The sequence below is a fragment of the Aulonocara sp. 'chitande type north' Nkhata Bay genome, linkage group LG17, assembly GCF_057382095.1.
Source record: "Aulonocara sp. 'chitande type north' Nkhata Bay isolate Kocher_YH1m ecotype deep benthic linkage group LG17, A_spYH_male_GT1.1, whole genome shotgun sequence".
NCBI lineage: Eukaryota > Metazoa > Chordata > Actinopteri > Cichliformes > Cichlidae > Aulonocara > Aulonocara sp. 'chitande type north' Nkhata Bay.
In genome coordinates, this window is record NC_141360.1 from 8612446 (window position 1) to 8637332 (window position 24887).

The 24887-nt window shown below is 39.8% G+C and overlaps 1 protein-coding gene across 2 annotated transcripts in view; it reads right to left on the reverse strand.

The window, feature by feature from the left end:
* Positions 1-24887, reverse strand: part of LOC147309617 (ephrin type-B receptor 1-like) — a 145075-nt gene that overhangs the window by 15383 nt on the left and 104805 nt on the right. For both annotated transcript variants that reach the window (XM_086268692.1, XM_086268691.1), the window contains exons 13-17: positions 24623-24820; positions 14329-14576; positions 9575-9642; positions 8787-8934; positions 5531-5680 (exon numbers count right to left, since the gene is read on the reverse strand). In XM_086268692.1, coding sequence (XP_086124818.1) covers positions 5531-5680; positions 8787-8934; positions 9575-9642; positions 14329-14576; positions 24623-24820 — 812 coding nt within the window. The remainder of the gene's footprint in view (positions 1-5530; positions 5681-8786; positions 8935-9574; positions 9643-14328; positions 14577-24622; positions 24821-24887) is intronic.

The window sequence follows — 24887 nt, forward strand, 5'->3', positions numbered from 1 at the left end:
ATTCAGGTGCGCTTTGTAGTCCGGGAAATACGGTAGTCGCTTTTGATATACATTTGACAAAAGTAGGTTTTCATAAATATGAAGGTTTGTGATGTGCGACATATTAAAGGGCTAAAAAGATCATCCCCCTGAGTCGATCTCTCTCGCTGCTGTTTGTCACTTGCTTCAGGCAGACCGCCATACGGCAAAGAGTGGAACGTCTTCTGTGTTATGGCTCCTTTGTGATTTCAGTCGATAAAAACAGGCATATTTTTATAGAACAATCTTACCTCGTTCAGCTTTATTTAAAACCACATAAAAATGAAAACTCGGATTAGTTAAGAGGATCCAATTTCCGTTTAAGAACTTCATCCTGACACAGCGTGCAGTCACACAGTATATCCAGATATTCATCTCTAAGCAGCAGTAACTTCTGCTGCAGTCTCAGATGTCAAGGCAGGTAGTTTTACACAGAGGAGCTTTTGATTTCATCACGCCAGTGCAGGTACTGAGAATGATAAAGCTCTTTCAAAGTTTTGATTTTTTTTCTCCCTGTGAAAACTTTTAGGCAGGAATTTTGTAAAGCAAAGAGGTTGTGCTAGATGTGTCAGGATACCTTTGAGTGCAGAATGTAATTATCCAGAACAATATGGAATTTAAAACTACCTGCCTCGCCACTCTAAAAATAATCAAAGAAAGGAAATATCACGTTTAGTAACCATTATCTGAAATTATTCGGCCCCCTGTGTCAGATTTGTGAAATTATTATTTTTTATTTCTCCCCAGCTGTAATTACAATCGTTGTAATGTTTAAAACTCCCATTGTGGTGTGCCCCGAAGGTTTAAAAAGTGCCTTCTATCATCTTTTATACATGTTCTGTCTAGCAGATTCAGACATCCAATTACTATCATCTTTCTTGTCATCTTTCACACTCTTTAGACACATACAATCAGTCTCTTTTTCTGCCTTATAAATTAAAGGTGGATTAATATATACTCAAGAGACATAAAAAGAGAATAAATGGCAGAACTGTACTGATGACACATCTGAGGTAAAACTTGATTTGGCCTAGTGAAGACTTGTCAGAGCTTTTCTGTTTATTTCTAACAAAGGAAAATGCAGAAATTGAATTAAAACTTAAGTATCAATACAACAATACTGAGGAAACTCGATGTTATTCTCGTGCTTTATGAAAACTACATTTCTTTACATTAGCTGCCGAATGTAAATGAAAATAGACAAATCCAAGTTAGACAACACTGGAGCATTTCTTCAAATGTATTGGGTCCTAGAAACTGCAGCTGCACACTGAAAAAGAGTTGCTAGGTTTGCAAGGTCATGTACTGGACCTGTTATATATCTTGTCCACAAAATTTTCTAATATCTACATGTCAACATGCACTGCTGGTGGATATTAGCTGAGTTTGCCGAAGTGATCAGACGCTTCATTATATACTCCCCCATGTCTGCTAAGCTGTCTTCTTGTCTTTGATGGGCAAGGCTGAAACAACAAAACACAGCCCGTGAAAGCATGAAAGAAGAGAATCCCTTTGCTGTTCCCTAGTCTCAGAGATAGGCAAAGGTCATGCACAAGGATCGACTTCAGATTCTGTCCGTAGCCAAAGGCAATCAACAACTGCTGCACACGAATTTCCTTAAGGGCTGGTCGAACGCTGACGGCTCTTAGAAGAATATCTGACCCTGACGTGCTGAAAGATTTTTGTGTCTGCCTTGTCCTGACTGCGAGGAGCTATCTCATGTAGGCTTGTGGTGAGGGTGCTTAGAGCATCTTTTTCTTTGGTCACAGTGACCAAAGAAACGTCCCAACATTTTGGAGTTGTCTGCGCAATTGTGTCAGAAAGGAGGAGTTCGGTTTTCCTTGAGCTTGGTCTAAAATTTGCCCTAGCTGGTCACCTTTCATGTGATTCCACATTCTTGGTCTGGCCTCAATCTTCAAACTCAATGCCAGGTAGGTATCAAAGACGCTACATGTTCCCTTGGCTATAGAGGAATATTCTTCTATCGTGGGAAGATAGAAGAATATACACACTTAAGAGCTACCTGGTTGCAGACTTTATACCAGTGAGGAACCGTCAGTGATGGTTACTACCTATGGCTGGTTGTCAGAGAATGCAAACATCACCCGAGAAAGGCAGTGCTGGGATTTCTGACAGCTGTGCTCCTTCTGCCATCACTCAGTGCTACAGGGAGCGGGTGGTTCTTCTGACATAAGAACCACGCACTCCGATATGGGTTGAACAGCCTGGAGATGAGCTGTTTAGAAGTTGTTGTTCCATTTAGTTGAGGTAACTTCTGTCAGCGTCAGGGTCGGGATTTGTTTCAGCAGTCAATCCAAGACAGCCGATTTTTACAAACTACTTTTACTACTAAACTATCTCTATACCTCTATACCTCTGCCATCTCGACCACCACATCCCCACCCAGTGTACTGGCAACAGATTATTCAGAAAAAATGGTTGTCCAAATTCAAAAACTAAGACCCTTTGTCTACAAATCACTGCCTCAACAGTTATTTCAACTCACTGTTTATTGGTTCACAATCCCTGGTGTGTACCCACCCTACCCCATCAATTGACCTCCACATCCACCGGCACACCTGCTCCTGTTTTTCTGCCCTGTAACCACAGTACTGCCAGATTTTCTGCTTTGCATTCCTGCCAGAGTGGTCCAGCTTTTTGTCATGTTATCCTGCCTACCTACATTTATGTATGACCTCTGCCTGTATCTGGACTTACTCCTGCCAGCTTTCGCCCCCTCGGACTCCTCTGCCTCTCCTTGCTTTGATCATTGACCTACTAAACTTTGTTTTCGCTCCACCTTTTGTCTGGCTGTGATTTGCACGTCTGTGACCAAACTTCTAAACTTCTACCTCTACAGTAGTGCGAGAATGAAATAATACTTTAGTGTGTGTGTGTTTTTCTTCTTTTTGTCACAGTTCCCTGTAAATGTAAAGTAACAAGTCTGTCTCAGTGTAGTTGGAAGTCTAGCTCGCGGTAAGCTGAGGTAATGCGGTGCTTCTCCTACTGTAAATGCAGCACGGGGGATTTGTCTGTTCGCTGAGTGAACTCTACTTGACCCCGGCACACTTCTCGGGCTTTGTGCTGCATAAATTCACTTTAAGCACCACTGTCAATCAAAATAGCAGCGAATGTAGTGAAACATCACAGGTCTCTTTCATGATTAATTCATGTTGAACACAGCACCTGCAGTGGCTCCGCTGACAATTTCCCCGCTCCGTGTTCTTTGAAATTGCATGTGTGTGTAAGTGTGTGTGTGTGTGCATGCCTTTACACATGTATGATTGCATGTGTGTGTGTGGATTAGCAGGGTGTGTGTCATATGTGTGAGTTTAGGGTGTGAGATTCATGCATAGTTAATGCCCCGGCAGACCTTCGTTAGTGGTAACACACACTTTCACCATCATTATACGCAGTCTCTGCCATTATAAATCTGTCTCTATCATTATACTGACTGTGTCATTACTGCTGCATAGGCTGCTTCTGTTGCTTGCGAGCAAGCATGGGGGAGAAGACTGGGGGAGCTGCAAGGGGAGAAAAATGTGAATGTGTGAAAGAAGGGGAAAGAGGTGTTTAAGGTGATATAGAAGCTACATGGGGAAAATGGTGCTCCACAGAGAAAAATAAAGAAATGAATTCGTTTTATGATTTAAATAAAGACTTATGTCTCAGTCTTATAGTTAGGATGGGGATCTTGCCACTGATTAACTTCTCGGCAGTTCATCCTACAAAGAAAACTTTATATATAGAGTTAACAAGGTCTAAAGCCAGGTAAATGCTGCTGGAGCGGGGCTGTGATTTCCTGAAATAGAGTTAAGAAGGTGCTGATTGAAGATATTTACCTGGGGTAATAAACACACTAGAAGCTGCTTGGCAGATTTTCTGCGGCAATAAAATGTATTTTAAAGTTTTGACTCGAGCGAAACTGGAAGCTTGTAAAATCCCCAGCCTCCTTTGTGTCAAAGTCATTAGATATATCATTTGAGAAAGCTAGAATTTGGATTTAAAGCTTCAGTGATTTGAAGTGGGTTTTAGTGCTGTAACTATAATCTGCACATCATGTTTCTTCTCAGAACAGAAACTTAAAAATAAAAACGTCAGCAGTCCAGTGTTGTGGAACCTTCATTTTCATGGACTGCACTGCATCCCCTTTAAGGTTTTACAGTTAAATTGAATTCTCGTGCTGCACAATAATGTTTAATATTTAGTATTTACTGTTACATTCCCATAGATCATCGTGATGTTGTTTATTATGTTGCTCTTTTTTTTCTTCTGCTTGTTCTCTCTTTTTTCTTTCTCAACAGGTGATCCAGGTGATTGATATATGTATTTTTTGTCTGCTTTTTTTGTTGTTTTTTGTTGTTTTTGCCCTTTATCCCCGTCCCTCTTCTCCGCTGTTTTTCTTTCCCTTTCTTTTCCCCAGTCAAGTCTGTCCCGTATTTAACAAGTGAAAATAAAATAAACAATAAAAGGTGAATCAAATAGACCAATACGGCAAGGCTGGGATGGACCATTTGGTAAAGTAAATCCGTTGGGCATCTTTCTTCGCCTTTAGACAATAATTCTGATGGCAAAAGAGCCAAACGGGACAGGCAAGAAAATAAATAAATAAATACAAATAAAATAAATAAATAAATTGAATTCTCACCCTAAAGAAAGTACACGTGTTTCTGGCACCACTTTATAATAACCATTAAATATATAATAGGACTCCTTTACGGTTTAAAAAAGCAACAATAAAATGAGGTGAAATGATATTTCCTAATTGGCTAACTGGTCTGTTATCTGAATGGTTACTGTAAAGGTATAAATGGTTAACAAATACTGAATCCAGAGTCATTATTTTGACAGCTGTGATGACGGTAAAACAGATTTTAAAACAGATTCAAATAAGACGACGGGTTGGGTGGTAGTGAAAGGTGTTTGTGTCCTGCATCACTTATGGTTGTCATTGCAGTTTGCTTTATGCACAACTACTCACAAGCTCCACTATTATGTTATGGTGTGAATATATATTATGATAAAGTGTTACCATTTTTAACACAAAACCAGTAAATGTGAACTGACTACGGCAGGATGAATGATCTCAGAACACTTAATAAACATCAGTGTGATATGACGAGACACAAGGAGAGGGCAAGGTAAAGAAATGCCGCGGCAAATTGCTCACACTGTGAAGGTAATTGGAATAAAGCTGTCACTACCATGAAATATTCCCAGAAGAAAATCCCAGGAAAGAAAAAAAAATCCTTTGCCTTTTGGTCTGATTTTCATGGAACAAACATTTCTGTGACACTTAAATTGATGTCCTCATTTTCCATGTGTGTTTCCTAGACATGCAGACGCCCTGCTGTGACGGAGGAAACAAACAAGCACTTCCCCCGAACGCCACACACACGTGCTGGAGCAGACGTACACGATATTTTACAGCCGCAGACATCAGTGAGAACTCAAACTACGAGTCTCTTTCTCTCTCTTTTGCCCTCTCTCAGGCAAGCAGGTGGTGACTTACATCTTGGTTGCTCATGTCCCAGTAAGGTCTCTCCCCATATGACATCACCTCCCAGGTGACGATCCCGTAACTCCAGACATCTGAAGCTGATGTGAATTTCCTGTAGGCGATCGCCTCTGGTGCCGTCCACCTCACGGGGATTTTACCTCCCTGAGAGAAAAAAAAAGGGGGGGGAAGAAAAGAAGGAAATAAAATAACTAAGGGCAGTAGGGAAGGAAAAAAGGATTTGTAGCTTTATACCTGATAGTTCTGCTTACGTATTCGTCACATAGTTCTTAGCTGAAGTCTCTTATCAGACACGGTGTTGAAAACTGTGCATTATGCACACGTGTGTTAAAAAAAAGAAAGAAAAATGACAAATTTGAGAGGAAATTTGAGGGCAGGCAACATGAATTTTCCTACTTTTTTTTTGTTCTCGAGTGTGGAAGTGTAGACAAAGCAGATGCTTGATAGCATCCACCTGCTTCACGTAGACAAATCCACATCTGCCTGCTGTTGTCTTTTCTAATGAAGACAAAGTAGTGCGTAAACAAAAACTTCTTCCTTCTGACTGCTGAGTGAAATCCAGGATAAAAGGATGTATTACCATATGCTGGTTTGACTGCTGTATCAAATTTAATATATTAAAGGAAATGCTTAAGACAAACATTTCTTTTTAATAGACTCCTTTTTAAGTCAGGCAAGCGACACGAGTTTAAGGCAGTGTGTATTTAATCCATCAAGCAAAAACTTTTCTTTAACCCCACCCTGGTCCTAGATCTCTGTATTTACTTTAGTCTTTAATTCTGGTTAGTTTTGTGCTCTGGGTTTTGTTTGCATTTTGAATATTGGTTTGGATTTATTTCTTTGCGTGTTTCAGTTTAATCTAGTTTTCCTGTTGTTTCTTGTCAAATCTGTGTTATCCTAGTAAGGAGGTAACACTGTGTTTCACGACAGATAGATGCAAGCAAACACAAGTGAGCCCACTGAGTCACGTTGTTTTTGTTTAAGGAGATTCAAAAATACTCCCAGGCTGTACCCTTCCCTTGGAAAGGCTAAAACAGAATTTTTATTTGGAAAAATAATGTGAATAGTTTTTGATGTATCAAAATTAATCTGTTCCCTGATTAACAAGACCTTGGAAAGCAATGAAATAAAAACAAAACGTACATATTTTTGATTCACAGGAGCTAAAGTTTAAGTCAGTGACATCACTGATGAAGATTTAAAACTAATTTAGACTTCTTCTTGGTCCAGTTAACGATGCAACCAATGTAGTCTCCTACAACCAAAGTGCTAGTGTTTATGTCCTTGTCCCATGGCCCACTCTTGACTTGTGAGTCAGGTTGTGAGGTTGAGGCTCTGATTATTAGTTTTCTCACTAATGAACTCAAAAAGTGCAGAGAAAACGTAGCTGGATGCACAGGATGAATCAACGGTACTGAACAGGCCAATCACAATAGTCCTTACATTTACGTGTAAGTACATTACACATCTGTTGAGGGTTTTGCAGTTACAACATACCTGCATTGTAGATTTAACACAAAAGCATAAATCCGTTTTTAGACCTCAGAGGGTTAAATTATGAATTATATTTGTTTCCCAATAGGATAGCCTGAATCTTTATTCTTCCCATGGAGTACGGTACTCTGATTTTTCATTGCGAGTTCAAAATATTGCCGGATATGTCAGCAGGATATGTTGAGGCGGTGAATTTTCATTTGTCTGCACGCTATGTTTTAAATTTATGATCTCTTAAGCTTATAATTGAATTTTTATCTGCCTCAGGGTTAACATGTGTGAACAATATGAACGGCCAGGTCTATGCCTATAGGTCTATAGGATAATGGCCAATGCAGGACTGGCGGGATATAAAAAAAAAAAGACTCAGTGAACGTTTTTGTGTGCAAAGGCATCTAAACTGTAACATGAACATCATGAGTGGCTCAACATAGTTTTTATTAGTGAGCAAGCTACTTGGCAGCTTGTGAGTACAGTCACAACCACAGGGACGAGTGAGAAGCGGCAGAAACAAATAACACAAATTGTTACCTTCAAGCAGTGTGTGACAACATGTTTAATGTAATCAGTCAAGCACATTTTAATTTAAAGTATTAACATTCAGCTCAAAGCACAGATGAGCTGAGGTACGGCAGCGGGCCCGTGAAGTCCGGCTTAGATTGATAAAAAAATCGGTGTGACAAACCGGCGATCTGACAAGCTGAGTCTTTCTAAAATGTCCAACTCACCACCCGCAGGACAAACTTCAATCCGGCCTTTATCAGTTTAGTCTTAATTAAGATTCCAGACTGGCTGCACCACACAGATAAGTGTGTAGGAAACAACACATATCACAGTCAAATTGCTGAACATATAAAAGTATGTATATATATGGAAAATACATTTCAATCATTTTATATAAAGGCCTCTATAAGGTAGATGAGTAATGACAAAGAAAGTTCTGACTGCCAAATATAATTGGTCGACAGTACTTGGACTACAAATGGACTACAAATTGAAACCCCTATGGTTTGGATAGGAAAAATCGTATCCCTTTCCTACATATTCTATATACATTCACTTGCCACTTTGTTAGGTACACCTGTTCAACGGCTCATCAACACAACCTAATGCCTAATCAGCCAATTACACAGCAGCAGTGCAATGCATTTAGGCATTAGAAGACATGGTCAAGTAAACATGCATTTAGGTGACTCTGAACGTGGTAGGCTACAATTCACAAAGGCTTGCCAAAATTGGACAACGCACAAGATTAGAAAAATGGCACCGGGTCTGATGAATCCTAAATTCTGCTGCAACATTCGGATAGTACGGTCAGAATTTGACGCTAACAACATGATCTGTGCCACGAAGAATGAATGCAGTTGTGAAGGGAAAAGAGGTACTAGGTAGGTGTACCTAATAATGTGTATATTGAGTGTATCAATATACTGAAATCTATTTAAAGGGAAGAAATGTTTGGTAGTTCTTAATGACAGAACTGAACTGAAAACTTTATTTTAAAATGATTGACCTACTTGTAAAATGGTTAAAATTTGCATTTTCACCAATCCAGAGACTTTTCATTTTCTGTGTGTTAAACTGTGGCAGACCAAAGTTCTTAAGTGGTGCATCTTTTTACCTTTTAATAAATGTGAGTAACAGGCCAGAATCCTGGTAAAGAAAAGCTACCACTGCAACAAACATTTTGCCCACCTTTGGTCTGCAGAATGAAGGAATGCAGAAGGAAGCGTTAGTGTGTTTTTAGCTTACGTACCAGCGAGCTGGTGTAGGTGGGGTCGGAGGTGTCCTCCTCCAGATAACGTGATAAGCCGAAGTCAGACACCTTACACACGAGGTTACTGTTAACCAAGATATTTCGAGCTGCCAGGTCCCGGTGAACATAACTCATCTCCGCCAGGTACCTGTAACATCAACAGGAGTTATTGTATGAATTTGTGTTATCTGTAGCCAGCTACCTAGGCTACTATAAAAAGGTAATGGGATTTAGAGTTATGTGTGTGTGTGTGTGTGTGTGTGTGTGTTTGCCTGTGAGTGCATGTTATCACTGCCAGCTACCTTCGATAAAACAGGAATAGGATTTAATGTATACAGTAACATGTTTTTGTGCTATCACAGCCTGCATTTAACACAGATAGGCTCTAGTGTGCGTGAGTTTGTGTGTGTGTGTGTGTGTGTGTGTGAGCATTTGTCAGTCTGCCAAGCTGAAAAGTTGCAGTTTTACCAGTGGATTCAAATGCAGCGTATAGCGGAGGTTGCATGTGTTTATGTGCTCATATCAATGTATGTGTCCGTGCAGAGTCGTCAGGATGTGGAGACAGCGCATCTCAAGCTGCTGATGTACATGACCAGACAGCACGAATATCACCACATGAAATCTCAACATCTGAAAGAACTGATATCGCCAAAAGAAATCTAAATCCTCATACCCATGTCTGAAAGATTAGGAAAAGTTTCTTCTCCATCTTTATAGTAAAATGGATTTCTGTAGTGGGTATGTGTGCGCGCGTGTGTGTGTGTGCGTCTGGGTGTGAGTCTCAGTACCTCATTCCAGATGCGATGCCCCTCAGCATACCAACCAGCTGGATCACTGGGAACTGCCCATCATTTTGCTGTGAAACCATGAACCGACAGGATTATTCTTATTTTCCATTATCAGGTTTTTTCACTTTAGTGCTTTAGAAAGAATCTTGCAGGTAAGAAGATTTATTACCACTTCACAGAAAATGTCATAAGAGAAAAACATTTTTTACCCCCCCATCCCCTTCCCTATTTGCAGCACAGATGATGGTGTGTAAATGTGGTACGTTGTGTTACAGTTGCATAAAAAGAATTTGATCAAGATGATGCAAGTAAGAAAAAACTTGAACTTAATCTTTTGCAAGATTCCATTTTCTGCTTTCACTTCTTTGCTCATACTGTGTTCGTGTTGGCAGAGGCTGGCACAGGCTTAAAATACAGCATCTGAAACCCAACTATTGCTTCTTACTTCTATTTTAATAACTTTGCATACACCGACACACTAAAATCTTCAAGCACACTTCCTGCTGCGTGTTGGCCAGAAGGTTACAGAAACAGGTTTATGACCGGAAGGCTAAGATCGAGGTGGAAGAGTGAAAATGAATCCCTTTGACCTTCCCTCCTTACAACCACTGTGGTGCCCTTAGGAAAGGCCTTTAACCCCCTAGAGCCCAGCAAGTCAGACTGTGGTTAAAATTTGCAGCTTCCAGGTGTGTAAATGTGATATACTCAAAGGACGACTATCCTTCAATAAATAACGGTAATTAAAAAAAACTCTGAAAAAGGGACCAAGAAATTGCAAACTGTGTCAACACTAATATAACAAATGCTTTTACTACTAAGCTATTTTTCACACATGAACTCTGGGCAGTGATCTGCAGTTGACCTTCCTCACATGCGGCACACAACCGTAGAGAGTTCCCTTCAAACGCTTTTTTAAACTTCAGATGCCCCGTTTGGTTTAGATAGTTGTCCTGGAAAGGGTGTGCAAGAGGCAGGAAACAAGATAACCACTCCAGATTATTACCTGCACTCTTCTCTTGAACATCACATAGACTTTGTACAAAGGATCTGCAGGGTTCAAGACTGTTTACTGTGACCATGTGGGATATTAGCTTTTTTCCCCACACGGAGCTCACAGTCGGGTGACGAACAGAAAAGTTCAGGGCAGCAGTGCATGTGTGAAAACCACCCTGAAAAGAGTTAATTGAAACGCTGTGATAAAAGTGTTACAGCAGGCATTTTGGACCAATACAAAGTAGACAGCTGGAAATTCTACAAAGCCTTTTTGCCGTCAGATGTAGCTGGATGTCAGCTAGTTTAAAATAAATTTAAGCAAACAAGGTGCACGACCACCTTTATTGTTTATCACAGCCTGAAATGCAGTTTATGCTGAAGTTCAATAAGGAAAAGCTTTTCACATTCATCTGTCTGCATTCCTGAGTGTGCAGGCTGCTAGTCTATTCTTTACATCACTTCGGCTTTTCCACGCTTTCAAACTTAATTCTGTCATCATCACTCTGAGCATTTTCTTTTTGCACGTCTTCTGCTAGCCAATCAGCCTTTGACTCAATGCTTCTCTGCCATAGTGCCTTTCAGACTCTCATTCATGTGACAAGTCTCCTCAGAAACTCAAAATCTCCATCTGCTTCCTCTCTGCCACCACCTGTATGTAAATTCCAGGAGGTCCTGTCCTATTAGCAACATTGGGCCCTGCTCTACTTTGTAGCTTCAGCTGAGGTCTAATAGCCAAATACTCAAACTCTATAAAAACCTTCTCGTAATTTCTTCAAGTCATCTCCAGGAATACTTCTCCAGGCTTCTTTTAGGACATTCAAAGCTCCTCTTTGGATGTTGGCTGCATTTTGTTCTGATCTCTGTAAAGATGATCCCACACTACTTCAATAATGTTGAGGTCCGGGCTCTGGGGAGGCCAATCCATGACTGATAGTGTTTATTGTGTGTTTTTCTATCCAGTTATGCCTTTACTGCATTGACAATGTGTTTGAGGTCATTGTCATAGTCAAAAATGAAGCTGTTGCCAATCAGATAGTGTATAAATAGTATGGGATGGTGGCTGCATTTCACTGACTGAAGTGCAGCCCCAAATTGTGTCAAAGTCAGTATTTCACAGATGGCTGTAGACACTCACTGCTGTACCTCATTCCTGACCTCCTTGGTACATACTGATGAGGATCTCAATTCATTCTCAGTTCAGGTTTACTTACATAGCACCAAATGACAACAGTTGCCACAAAGCATTTCACACTGTGAGATAATGACCCCAAAGGATTTGAACTAAAACTTTCAAATTTGGATTCATCATCATCCGTAAGACCTGTTGTCACTGATTTTCAGTCCAATTCTGGTGTAATTTAGCAGAACCTTTTCTCCCTGCTTCCCATCCTTAACAATGGCTTCTTGACAGCCACCCTTCCACTGAGACTATTTCTGATGAGGCTTCATTAAACAGCAGATGGATCAGCAGATGCATCTCTCAGGTCCTGTGTCAGGTCTTTGCAGGATTTTTTTCTTATCATTTCTTGGCATTCTTCCAACACGTTCTCATCCCAAAATGTAACATATTGTGTGTGTGTGTGTGTGTGTGTGTGTGTGTGTGTGTGTGTGTGTGTGTGTGTTCGGAAATGTCAGGAAACATGACAACCGCTTGGGAATGAATCTACACATGTACCTTTATTTTACTTTCTCATGATTAATTGATTTAGAAAACACTATCTGATACAATTAAGACCGTAGTTAAGGTTAGAGATAAGGCTATGGTTAGAGTTAGGATTAAGGTTGGGTTTGGGCTGGAATACACGGCTGGAGCGTGGGTTACCACCAGGAGTGTCATTCTATTGAATTCCATCCACAATCCGGTGCATATCAAAGGGACGCAGAAGAGTACCTTTTGCGTTTCTATGGGATGCCTCGGGACCTGACAAATCGTCAGGAATAAGAACGGTCTGCATTCTTCGCAGACTCAAATAAAGAAATTGGAACAAATGATGTGTTTTTGTGACAAGCTGCTAATAATAAATTGCCTATAGACATCATTTAAAGTTGGTTATTTGCCCAGCTGCATGTCATGTGTGGACAAAACAGTGCTTTATTCCTTGAGGTAGATTCCTTTTTATTCCTAATGATTGTTAATTCAGAGTTACAACAAACATTCATGTGAAAATGGGCAGGTGGAAGGACTGGATTGAAAATGAATGAAAAAGCAGCCAATGTCCAAAGAAAAAAAACTTTGGAAGACCTTCAGAAAGTCTGGAAAGCCATTGCTCAAGACTGCTTGGAAACATTTAAAGAAAGTCAGTCTCCTTGGAATAAAAAAATATGAAGAAATGAAGGGTCGCTCTAGACTTTTGCATAGTACTGAATAAGAAAAAGAAGTACAAAAAAAAGAAAGAGAGAAGAAAAGAACAAAAGCAAGTTGACCAAGCCTATACAAAGGTGGCTTGGAAAGTTAAGAAAGTTCCTGTTTAGAGCTGCTGGAGGCTTTGTTGGATTTATGAAACATTTTTTGATAAAACTCAAAATATTTGCCTTTTTGCTACCTCACCTCTGGGCCAGGCTGTCTCTGTTTCTTATAAACATCACTGACATCCCCCACTGACATCTCTGCAGTCGAAGGTGTGTGTGTGTCTTTTAATTCACTTTGCACATCAAACCTCACCTTTGATGCTCCTCTAGCCTAATCCTCTGCAGGCAAAGACCTTCTTCTAGGCACACTCACACACACACGGCATTGATCTTTTGGGTCTTGTGCCTCCAAGATGGTCACGCTAGGACAGCAACACCAGGAAGATCGATCATTGTGTTTGTGAATGTGTGTGTCTGTGTATGTGTGTGTGCATGAGTCATCGGGTGATTTCTGAGTCAAAAGGGGTCACGCTGTGAGAACCAAACATCAAAGAGTTTCTCTTTCTGTTTTTAGAGGCGCCTCAAAAGGAGGGCAGGATCAAAGAGACGGACAGACTGACAGACAGTCAGGCTGGCAGGATGAGGCGGAAAGAGCACAGGAAGGAAGAGAGGAGAAAGGGAAGCGCAGGAGGCTATTTCTGTCTTTGTGTCTATTTCTTCAAAAACTTACAGTCCTCCTCTCTCCAACTGTTGCTCTGTTTGGTTATTTAGTTTGAACCGAAGGTGAAGGTGCCTATACTCAGTTACCGGTTTATTAGGTATGCCTAATAAATGAACAGATCCAGATCTGGTAGAGGTATTAAATATCCCAAAAGCATGTGATATAATACTGTACCATGTCAATGTGTGATGCTCAATCGTAATTTTTATCATTTGTATTTCAGACTGTAAATCGTGTGTTTCTTCCTGTCAGGCTGAAGGTGATGTTATCTTCATTTTTCTTAAGCATCATGTTGAGTTCTAGATGATAAATGGTTGGGAACTGAACCTGACCAACCACACCATTAGCACCTTGAGCTGCTGAGCAGTGCTGTCCAGACAAGTGATGGTTGTTCTTAGAGTCGCTAGGCAAAAACTTGCTGTAAGTGTGGAAAGCCTTTTTTCCCTCTTTTCAGTTATATTTCTCCTGTTTACGTTGGAGAAAAGTGTCGTAAGCCTTAATTATTAAACTTTAGTAAGCTTGGCTATGTCGGGGTTGATGCAGTTTATATTAATGGTTAAATACATCGACCCTCTCTGGACAGTAGCTGTGCGGTCGCACTCCTTATTCCTTGGGAATTTCCCCTCATTGGAACCTTAATCAAACCTTTAAATGACCCGATCCTGAAAGTGGTCTAAAGTGTAGCAGTTACCCTGAGAAATGAGTCCAGTGCTCCATTCTCCATGAACTCTGTGATTATCATCGTAGGCCTGCTCTTGGTGACCACGCCCTCCAGTCTGATGATATTTGGTTGGTCAAACTGGCCCATGATTGAGGCCTCTGACAGGAAGTCCCTCCTCTGCCTCTCAGAGTAGCCCACCTTCAGGGTCTTGATGGCCACAGGGATTTCTTTTTTCCCCACAGGTTTCAGGCGACCTTTGTATACCTCACCGAACTCGCCTGAAAATATAAAAGGAGTCAAATTAAAGCAAATTCCGTTTTTTTCCCCAACAGGACAAAAAATGTGCACTAAAGTATTCCTTAATTTTGAGCTCTTAAATAAATGATTTACCAATAAAATGGGATACTAAATTACTGCATTTGAATCCCATTAATAATGTAAAACGGGGCTCAAATAAAAAATAAAAAAAACAGGCTCGAGTTCATACTGAGCACATTCTTCTTTTCAATTGGATGACTTAGAGAGCCGTGTGTGTGACGGAGTGCAAGTTAAACATACAAACACTGAAAGCTGAAAAGCTGCCATCTGCACCCTCGCTGTCATACTGATGGTCACTGAGCAGCTTCACCGGATTAGATTGAGGTCGAGGGGTTTTGCTCAAGGGCACTTTTTATTTTTTATTTTATTTTATTTTTTTATTTTTTTCAAAATGAAAGAACAACAAAAATTGGATCCCCTCAATATCCGCTCAAGGGTGAGGAAAGGTTGTGTAGCAGAGGTGGCAAACAAGATAAAAGGGACAGTGCCACCGTTGTTGCTTGGATACTCGGTTTTGCACATATTCCTCAAATATAATCTCTCAGGTAAATAAAGTCGGCCCGGGTTAAAGTGCTGGATGGAAATAGTGCGCTGCTAAGGCCGTATCAGGTTTGCCTTTTCATTAGAGTTTAAAAGAAATGTAAAAACATTTTGACCCCATCATCAGTCACGTGTCATAATTGAACTATAAACTATAACAACGTTAACAATGCGTCTTTTTTCTTTTTCTTTTTTTTTGTTTTACACTTCCTTATTGTGACTTTTGAAACAACCAGGTTTCACAAGTCACATGATTATTCTTTCTGCTAATCCCTTCAGCATTTAAAAATTAGTTTTTGCATTGCTTTATTGAAGATATACTGTGTAGCACCTCCATAACAGAGCGGAGCGATGGCCGAAACACTACAATTTTCCTTCCTCTGTATACTCACTACAGCAGAAATAAATACAATACACTTCTTATAGAGTCCCACCCTCAGTAAATGACCTGCCGAAAGGCTGTGCTTCCAAAGTGTTTGGAACAAAGGAAAATAATTCATGTTCTTTTTTTAACATAACATCAGTTCACAACAAGTCACCAAGGTGGAGTAAGAAAATACAAGCAAATGCAACTTCTCCAAATAATAACAAAATACGGAAAGGAGATTCATTTTACCTTTAATAAAACTTTTAATAACAGAGTGTTTACTTCATGCTTTTTGTGCATGAGTATGTGCTGCACATTAGCATTATAACAATATATCTGATTTTTTTTTTTTTTACTGTGAAATGAGATTCTTTTAGTCTGTTATGTCATTTCCTGTTTTATTTTGATGACCTCTCGTCTCTTGTGCTTTGTATTCATCTCTACTTCCCCTGTCTTGTCATTTGTAATTAGTTTCAGTTGATCTCTGCTGGCTGTTCCCTCGTTATCGTCTGTGTGTACATATTGTCTCAGTCTTGCCCTTTGTTGTGTTCTCCCTCATGCTCTATTCCTCGTATAGTTTTGTTTTGTTTTTGTTTTAGTTTCTCGATTAAAATTAAACTACCATAAAAATTAGAGACTGTTTATTTCTTTGGAAGTGAGTAAACTTTCAAATTCAGTAGGAGATCAAGCGTAACCTATAGATTTGAGGTTCAATAGTTCACGTGTCTCTCATTACGGTTTTCTTTGTGTTTTGCTGTGAAGGAAGCCGAACTGGTTGTAACTTCAATGAACTCGTTCCTTGCGCAAAAAATTCCCTTTCTGTGACACAGATGTCTTTTGTCAAAATAAATGCAGCTTTATGCTGATTGGGGACATGAAAATTGAATGTCACTTCAAAATGAAAGTCCTCATCCCAGAGATAAAAATCGGTGTGTGAATAATGGATGAGTAATGGGAATTGGATGCCAGGCTGTGCCATCCTGTCTCACTGTGATCTCTGCTCCACATCTTACTGCTCATTAAAAACTATCTACTGTCACCACTGTAAACCAGTCGACGCACAGACGGAGAGGGAGAGAAAAAATGAACGGGAAGGGGATGACAGAGAGAGGGCTGTTATGAAAAGCGCAAGGGGTGGTTATGAGCAGGCAATGATAATAAGGACGAGGCAGGGAGAAGGGATGGAAGGATGGGGTTTTTTCTCCAAGAGAGGCCATGTCAGATGACATGTCACCGCTCTTCGGAAAAAAAACGAGGTCAAAGAGATGACGGGAAAATCAAAGGAAAGATTTAGTCTGTATTATAAACATTCTTGGGTCTACATTATATCTAAGTATGCTGCTTAGTAAAGAAGTGTCAGATGAGATATGGTTGCTACTTCCTTTTATAAATTTAAGAGTTTCATGATTTGTCTTCAGTCAAGTAAAGTGCTTTTTGTGAAGGACAATTCCTACAGTGTCAGTGATAGTAATACAAAAGGAGGAAAGGAGAGGGTGTTATCGCAGAGGGAGAGGATGAGGGAGTAAGGTGAGATATTTTTATTATCTCCTCGGGGTGCTTTCTTCTTTTATCTTCCCTGCTCAATCTGTTGTTCTGCTTCCTCCCCGCCCCCCAGCCCACCCCCCTTTCGGTTCTTTGTTTAGCATTTCGCTATACACAAACAAAAGTGAAACTCCAGAGGGGGCTGAATCACAGAGGGAGCTCGACATAGGAGGAAGTATCAAAGAAATACACAGATTAAAAACAAAAGGCAAACAGCTATGGATAAACTTTCACTATCACTTAGAAAGGTAGAGATCCGCCCGTTTGAGGGTTCAAGGTGCCCATCTCATATTACTCGGGCTCATATTTTCTCCTCCCTCCTTGCAGTTTTCAGCCCTCCTCTGTCACCTCTGGCTTAGGTGAGAAACCCTTTCACTGAGGGAAATAAACCGAGAAACGGGGGAGGGATTACCAAAAGCCTCTCAGAGTACCTCAACAGACCAAAGCCCACAGCACATACTCGCAGCAGTTCTAATACACAACCTTTAACACCGTGAGCTCAATCGCTTTGAGTGTGATTGGTTTTGGTCAAAAGAAGAATAAGTAACGAGAATCAAAGTGTAAGATCTGAAGAATAACGTTTTACTCCTGTTTCTTGTTGACCATAAATTATGACCAATAAGAAACAGACTTAGGTCTATAAGAAATTTTGCATTTTTGCCTCCATATACCACTACTGTTGAATCCAAAAAATATAGAAAGATTAAAGTGCAGACATTTAGCTTTAATTCCAGGACTTCAACAAATGTGTTGCATTGATTAACACGCCCTCAGTTTCAAAGGTTAAAAAGTAATTGGGCAATTGATAAGTGTGTCAGTTGTCATGGCCAACAAACTACAAGAAGCTGACGGTGGCTACAGTTAAGGTTTAGCAGAGCATCTCAAGGGAGATGAAAAAATGTCTCTCAATTAATTTTCAATAAAATGCTTAACATCACATATTGGCTGTAAAGATGTAAATTTGTGGATGAAATGCACACAGTCAATGTTTAGATTTATAGAACCTGATCAACTCTCTGTGGTCACTTTCTAGTAAAGGATATGGGAATGCTACAAATTAAATGTACCTTTTATACTTTTTAACAAAATGTATTCACAGAATCAAATTGTATTATAGCAGGATAGCTATTCAACTTACCAAAGTGCCGAAAGAAAACTAGACTACTCAGTAAAATTCTTCTTCAGTAAAAGTCTTGGTTACTTGCTGGTTACACAGTTTTTGCCCATCACTTGTGATGGCAGCTGGCTGAAATGAACAGTTCCATTTAAAAAGGTTGGTTACATAGTAACAACATTAACAATGACAGGGGCATCACAGCTAAAATTCATGGTGGAGGTGATCCTTTCTTTTCCATCTCACACTTGACCAGAAAAGAGGCAGCGCCATTGTCCAGACAGGGAACCCAGGTCAGATAAAAAAATAACGCTTTATATGAGCTGACAGCAGCTACGCTTGCAGTTGCAGTGGGTAAAAAGCCAAAAAGAGCTGAAATGTGAGAGTAACAGCAACCATCTGCCTCTGGCAGTTATTTTTTATATATTATTAAACAGTAATAAGTTTCACGAAATTTGACCAGAAAGGTTTTATGCAATCTTAGAGATGGCACGATACCACTTTTTTATGTCCGATACCGATACCGATATCATAAATTTGGATATCTGCCGATACCGATATGAATCCGATATAGTGTTTTTTAATCAACAAAACTGTTTTTTTAAAATATCTTGCTGCATTTTGTATAAGTTCATACTCAAGTTTAAAACAACAAGTACACTAAAGCTATTCTGTTATACCTGTATGCAAAAAAAAAAATTTTCATAGTTCAGCAATACTGATCAATCTAATAAACTCAAACCTACACCTTCCTCCCTATTCTGGTATTTTAAAGAGTACTTAGCGTAAATATTAAGCAACCTAACTAATAGGGTTCCAACTCCCAGCAACAACAAAAATAAATAAATAAAAAATGGGGAACCACCCCTCACACTCCACCTCATGATGCTTAATCGACGTAACCAACCTTAATTTGATGCAGTGTGAAAAAAAATGCACAGAAATCAATTATTTTTCAAGAAATATTAAATAGATTCAACATCTTTCTTCAACAAAATTGCAGACTGCACAGATGGTACCTTCCCAAAGGAAAAAGTACTATAGCTTACTAGGGTATATTAGACTTAACAGTTACTATATGCAGTAATTGACTTCTATTCATTTTACATCAGATTAAAACTTTGGGTGTAAGATTCAGATAAATATTGAATAATTAAAAGCGAGACATTTTAAATGAGAATAAGAAAGAAAAGTATGTCTTTGTGCCCCCTTTTCCCTGTTAATGCCCTATCGGCCCCCCTGGCTAAACTTTGCTAGATCCGCCCCTGCACAGTTACAGCCGTCAGCTACGTAGAAAAAGATCCTCGAGTAGAAAGTAATAATAAATAAATTCTAACAACAGCTGATCAAGCTTAAACGTGCTGCTGTTGTTCAGCCGCTGGTTTCCTCTTTCTGGTGCAAAGTGGGCCAAAAGCAAACAAGAGACACGGACTCGCGACAGAAAAGCCGATCAGCTGATCATTAAGCAGTTTCATGATTGAAGTAGCAGCCGGAGAGCGAGAGGCAGTCGCTCGTTAAGCTTAACGCAGGAATGCTTTACAAACATTCAGAGATGGACTTACACACTTGCTTTACTTCTCTCAGGGATAACTTTGTCGGAGATGAAATGCCGGGTTGCTAGCGAAGCTCCACATGCTATCCAGACCACCGACAGGTCCCGCATGCCACAGCCGCTCTATCACGTGATGCATACTGCTCCGACGTGCTAACGTTCTGAGGTGAGTTACGGCGTGTTGCAAGTTTGTGAGGTGCTTTCGTGATATTTAATGGATCGGATTACATTTTTTATTTTTCTCCGATATCCGATCCAGTAATTTAGGTCAGTATCGGACCGATACCGATATGTAATATCGGATCGGTCCATCTCTATGCAATCTTGCTCTAAAACAAAAGACAAACAGGAGCAGGCATATACCCATTCACACCTTGAATAATGTGAAAAATGATTCATATCAGCTTAATATATGTTCAAATCTGAATCCACTTTGCAAAAATAACCATCTTCAAGAAAGCACCATACTGAACTATCACCTTACTTGCAATATTGAAGAATCCATATTCCTTTCCCTCCCATTAACCAAATGATAGTTTAAAGTGAACCTCCAACCTTTGTGGGTCTAATGCTGTGATATAAGATCTAAACAAATAATGCCAATATGATCAACATATAAACCTTTGAAAACACTAAATCAATGAGCATTAATATTACCTTTAAAAATCTACTTGTAGCAAACAACAGTCCTGAACATCTGGTAGAGAATGTATACTATTATTCCTGTGAGGCAGAGGTAGCTGGCTTCAGTGCTTCTGCTTTATTCGTCGGTCTGTCTAGTTGTCGGTCAGTAATACTGTTCAAACACGAGTAACCAAATTTCAGAAAACCTGGCAGAGCATGAGTGAAGAAAGATCCTATTAAATTTAGCTGCAGCTCCAGATCGCTTTCTTTAAAACTGTCACACAGACACTGGTCGTGTCTCAGAGTGTGAGTCCCTTGTCTTTCTTTCTTTTCTTTTTTTTTAACTCAGATTTTATTATAATTTAAAACATTGCAATGTTCACAAGTAAGACAGTTACAGGAACCGCAGTGCAGAAATACAGATTACAATAAGAACTGCAATTAGGAAACAACACAAAACTGGGATGCAAACCCCCCCCCCAAAAAAGAAACTTTACGTAATATTAAAAAACATGAAAATCTTAATAGCCATGAAGGAACAAAATGAAACAGACCTATGCTAAATTATTGAAACAGTAAAGCATGTATGGGTCGCCAACGCTCAGTAAACAACTCTCTCTGAATCCGCAGAGTATATGTTATTTCCTCCATCTGGTAAATTTCTCTTACTTTATCAATCCACATATTATATGAAGGTGGGTCAAGATTCAGCCATTTAATAGTAATACACTTTAGTGCTGCTGTAAGCAAGATTCTTAAGAGGTACTTTTTACTGTTTCCTGCAAAACCATTTGGTAATACTCCTAAAATGGCGAACTGTTGGTCTTTTGTTAATGGTTGTTGGAAAACTGTATTGAGAACTTTAAATATGTTATTCCAAAATGAGCAGATTTTTGGGCATGACCAGAATATATGTGAGTGGGTTCCTAAATGAGTACCACAATTTCGCCAGCAGGTATCAGGATTTGTAGGCTTCATTTTGGCCATTATCTCTGGGGTTCTAAAATATCTCATGACCACCTTCCATTTGAATTCTCTCCACAGCCCAGAGTCACGAGATGGGCTTCACCGAACACCTCTTCCCAGGCGTCCTCTGAGATTTGAGTGCCAGTCTCAGCTTCCCACCTTGCCTTAATATCCAAAGTTGCACTTGTACTGAAACTCATAAATGCGTTATAGAAATTGCTGATTAATTTTGGGGAGGAATTACTTTGAAATATTTTTAGAAATATTTCCTCAATGGGTGAGGGCTCCAAAACTTATGAGTCCCTTTTCTGACGTCCTGATAACAAACAATAAATATATGCAATTTTTTTCTGGGGGGATAGAACAGTAGTAAACATAAATACATAGCTCTAATATCCTTATATAATCAGTTTTTTTTGGCTATGTATGTGCAAAAGTCTTGGGCTACAATTCATTTCTTTAAATTTTGATTCTAAGCTGTCATATTTGATTTTTTAAGGTAGTCTTGAGCACTAATTTTCTCAGCTTTCTGTGGATTTGTCTTTGGACACTGGATGGTTTTTGGCTCATTTTCAGTCTAGTCCTGAACATTTTTGGAGGAAATCTTTTTTTCTTTGACCTATCCAGCATAAGTAACTCACGGATGAACCAGTAACAGACAACTTAGCAAAGAATTTTAAGTTGTATCTTTATGCACTTTGGGTTGAACAAAAAGATTGCATAAAAATGTAAGGAACTTAACACAATCGCTTCATTTCAAATGCAGGTCAAAAGCAACTGAACTAATTAAATACCTGAAAATAAATTGTTAGTTTCTAATACTTGTTTTAAAAGCCTTTGCTGGTAATAACAGCCTGAAGTCTTCTTGACCCCATGGACATCAGTAGATGCTGCGTTTTCTTCTTTTTAATACTCTGCCAGGCCTTTACTGCACCAGCTTTCAGTGTTTTAGCAGGCTAGTCCAATCTAGCCTTTCTATTCTTGAGGCTTATGAGTGGCTCGCACCTTGCAGTGAATCCTCTGTATTTGCTTTCATGCAGTCTTATTATTATGGTAGACTTGGATATCGATACGCCTATTTCCTGGAGAGTGTTGTTCACTTGGTTGGCTGTTGTGAAGGGGTTTCCTCTTCACCATGGAAATGATTAGAAAAATCCTTTAATTGTCCCACAAGGGGAAATTTAGTGGACGATCATCCACCACTGTTATCTTCCAGGTCACTCACTCCTAATATTGTAGCACTTTCTCAGATGGTTTTTTTCTGGATGGCTTGTTTCACCTGCATGGAGAGCTCCTTTGACCGCATGTTGTCTGTTTACAGCAAAATCTTCCAAATCAAACCTCAAATCAACTTCAGGCCTTTTATCTGCTTATCTACCTTTATCTGCTTAAGTGATAATGACATAACGAAGGAATTGCCCGCACCTACCTGAAATAGCTTTTGACTCAACTGTCCAACTACCTTTTGTGCCTTTAAAAAGAGAGTGGCACATATTTAGGACCTGAAACTCCCAAACCCTTCATCCAATCTGAATGTGGATACCCTGAAAGATGCATCAGGCCCCCAATTGATTCATCCACTGTTTCCCAAAGCCACGTCAAAAACGGTAAAGAAGCCATTCTTAAAAGCTGTATGTCATTATTATGAAGTGGATGAGAATAGAGGTACAACAATGAGTGTGTACAGCTACTACAGCCACCATATAAAACACAATGGAGGCTTAGTCATGGTTTTGGAGTTGCATTTCACTCAGCGGTGTAAGGAAGAAAAAAAGAAAGTTTAGTCTGTGCTGAAGAATGAAGTTGGTCATACAAAATATTGACTTTCAAGCTTGTTTGAATTGTACAAACTGTGTTTTTGACTTATATATTGTAGTTTCCTTTATGTCTGTGAAGGTTCTCAGTCATCCAGGTCATCACAGTCTAAGGAGCTTGGAAAGAAAAGCGTCTGGAATTCTTTAAGTTGCTTGAAGACGTTTCACCTCTCATCTGAGAAGCTTCTTGGTGGAGAGTCCCAGATTTAAGCCCTATGGGAGTGTCCCCCACAAAAGGCAAAAAGGACCCCCTGATCAGTGTTCTAAGGTTTTTATCTAAACTTTAGAACTGAAGAAGTTTCTCGGATGAGAGGTGAAACGTCTTCAAGCAACTTAAAGAAGTCCAGACGCTTTTCTTTCCAAGCTCCTTAGACCAGCGGTCCCCAACCCCCAGGCCTCGGACCGGTACCAATCCGTGAGTCGTTTGGTACCAGGCTGCGAGAGTTGAAGCTCAGGTGTGAAATGTATGGTTTTCAGGGTTTTTATCGGTTTTCAGTGTTATTTTGTTATCGTTTTTATCGTTAACTCGATTTCCTGGGTCTTTTCACGTGTGTTATGAATAAATCTTCTTTTTTTTTCGGTACCGGTACTAGTTTTATTTTGTTGTATTTATCTGCGCCACCTTAAAGGCCGGTCCGTGAAAATAATGTCGGGCATAAACTGGTCTGTGGCGCAAAAAAGGTTGGAGACCGCTGCCTTAGACTAGTTTCCTTTATGTTTGTACACACTTCAATAAAACTGCTGCATTTATTTTCCAGTGAAATGAGGGGTGGCTTAAGACTTTTGTGCGATACTGAAGCCCAACGACTGATAACTGAAGTGGATGATAACTCACACTCAGCTTTATACTTTAAAGGTGTTCCTTGTTTTTCTTTCCTTCCTCTTTTCCTTTCTCCTTTTCTCATCCAATAGCCAAAATACCCCCCCCCCCCCCCCCAGCAGCCCTGGGACTCTCAGCGTTCTCTGTTTGCCAAACATCATACAGCATTTTTACAGTGAGAGTGCAGATAGCCAAAGAGAATGCATGAAGACAGTTTTAATTTATTCCTGTGAAAGTTTTCAACATGAATAAAACATCTCTCCTGACTTCAAAGGAAAAATAAAGCAAAATAATAAACTGGCATTGTGTGATTCCAGATCTTCCTCATTCACACTAAAGTCTGGCACAGTTGAGAAATTTGATTAATTTTCTGTAGAGGATCTGCTCCTTCACATGGCGGTTGGTTTCATTAAATAAACCAAGGTTTGCTTTTCTAGCTTGTGTTTTAAGGCACTTTGTAGAGGATAGCAGTGCTGTGATTGTGGTTATTTTTTCATCTCAACCTTCAACTGATTTTGCTTACACTGAATGAATGCAATGGTTATTCAACACATCTGAAAATAAATACAGATTTTCCCTTGCTGAGATTATCTTTCAGCAGCTTATAGAAACAACATGACGAAAGCGAAAGGGTCACCAAACACATGAAGGCACTTAAAATATCTACCTGATCCGATGACTTCCTCTATTTTGACACAGGAGGGATCGATTTCTTTGGCAAACTCCCGCACAGCCTCATTGGGGTCCTCGTAGGTGAAAGGGTCAATGTAGATCTTGACCCCTGGTGAACTGTGACCCTCAGAAAGGCTGGGAAAGGTCACAGTGGGTGTGGGTCCACTGAACATGTCTGGCCTCAGAGTCACCTCTGAGGAGAAAGGCAGAAAGCTCGAATACACACACTGTTTTAACACATCATATTTTATGTATCGTGA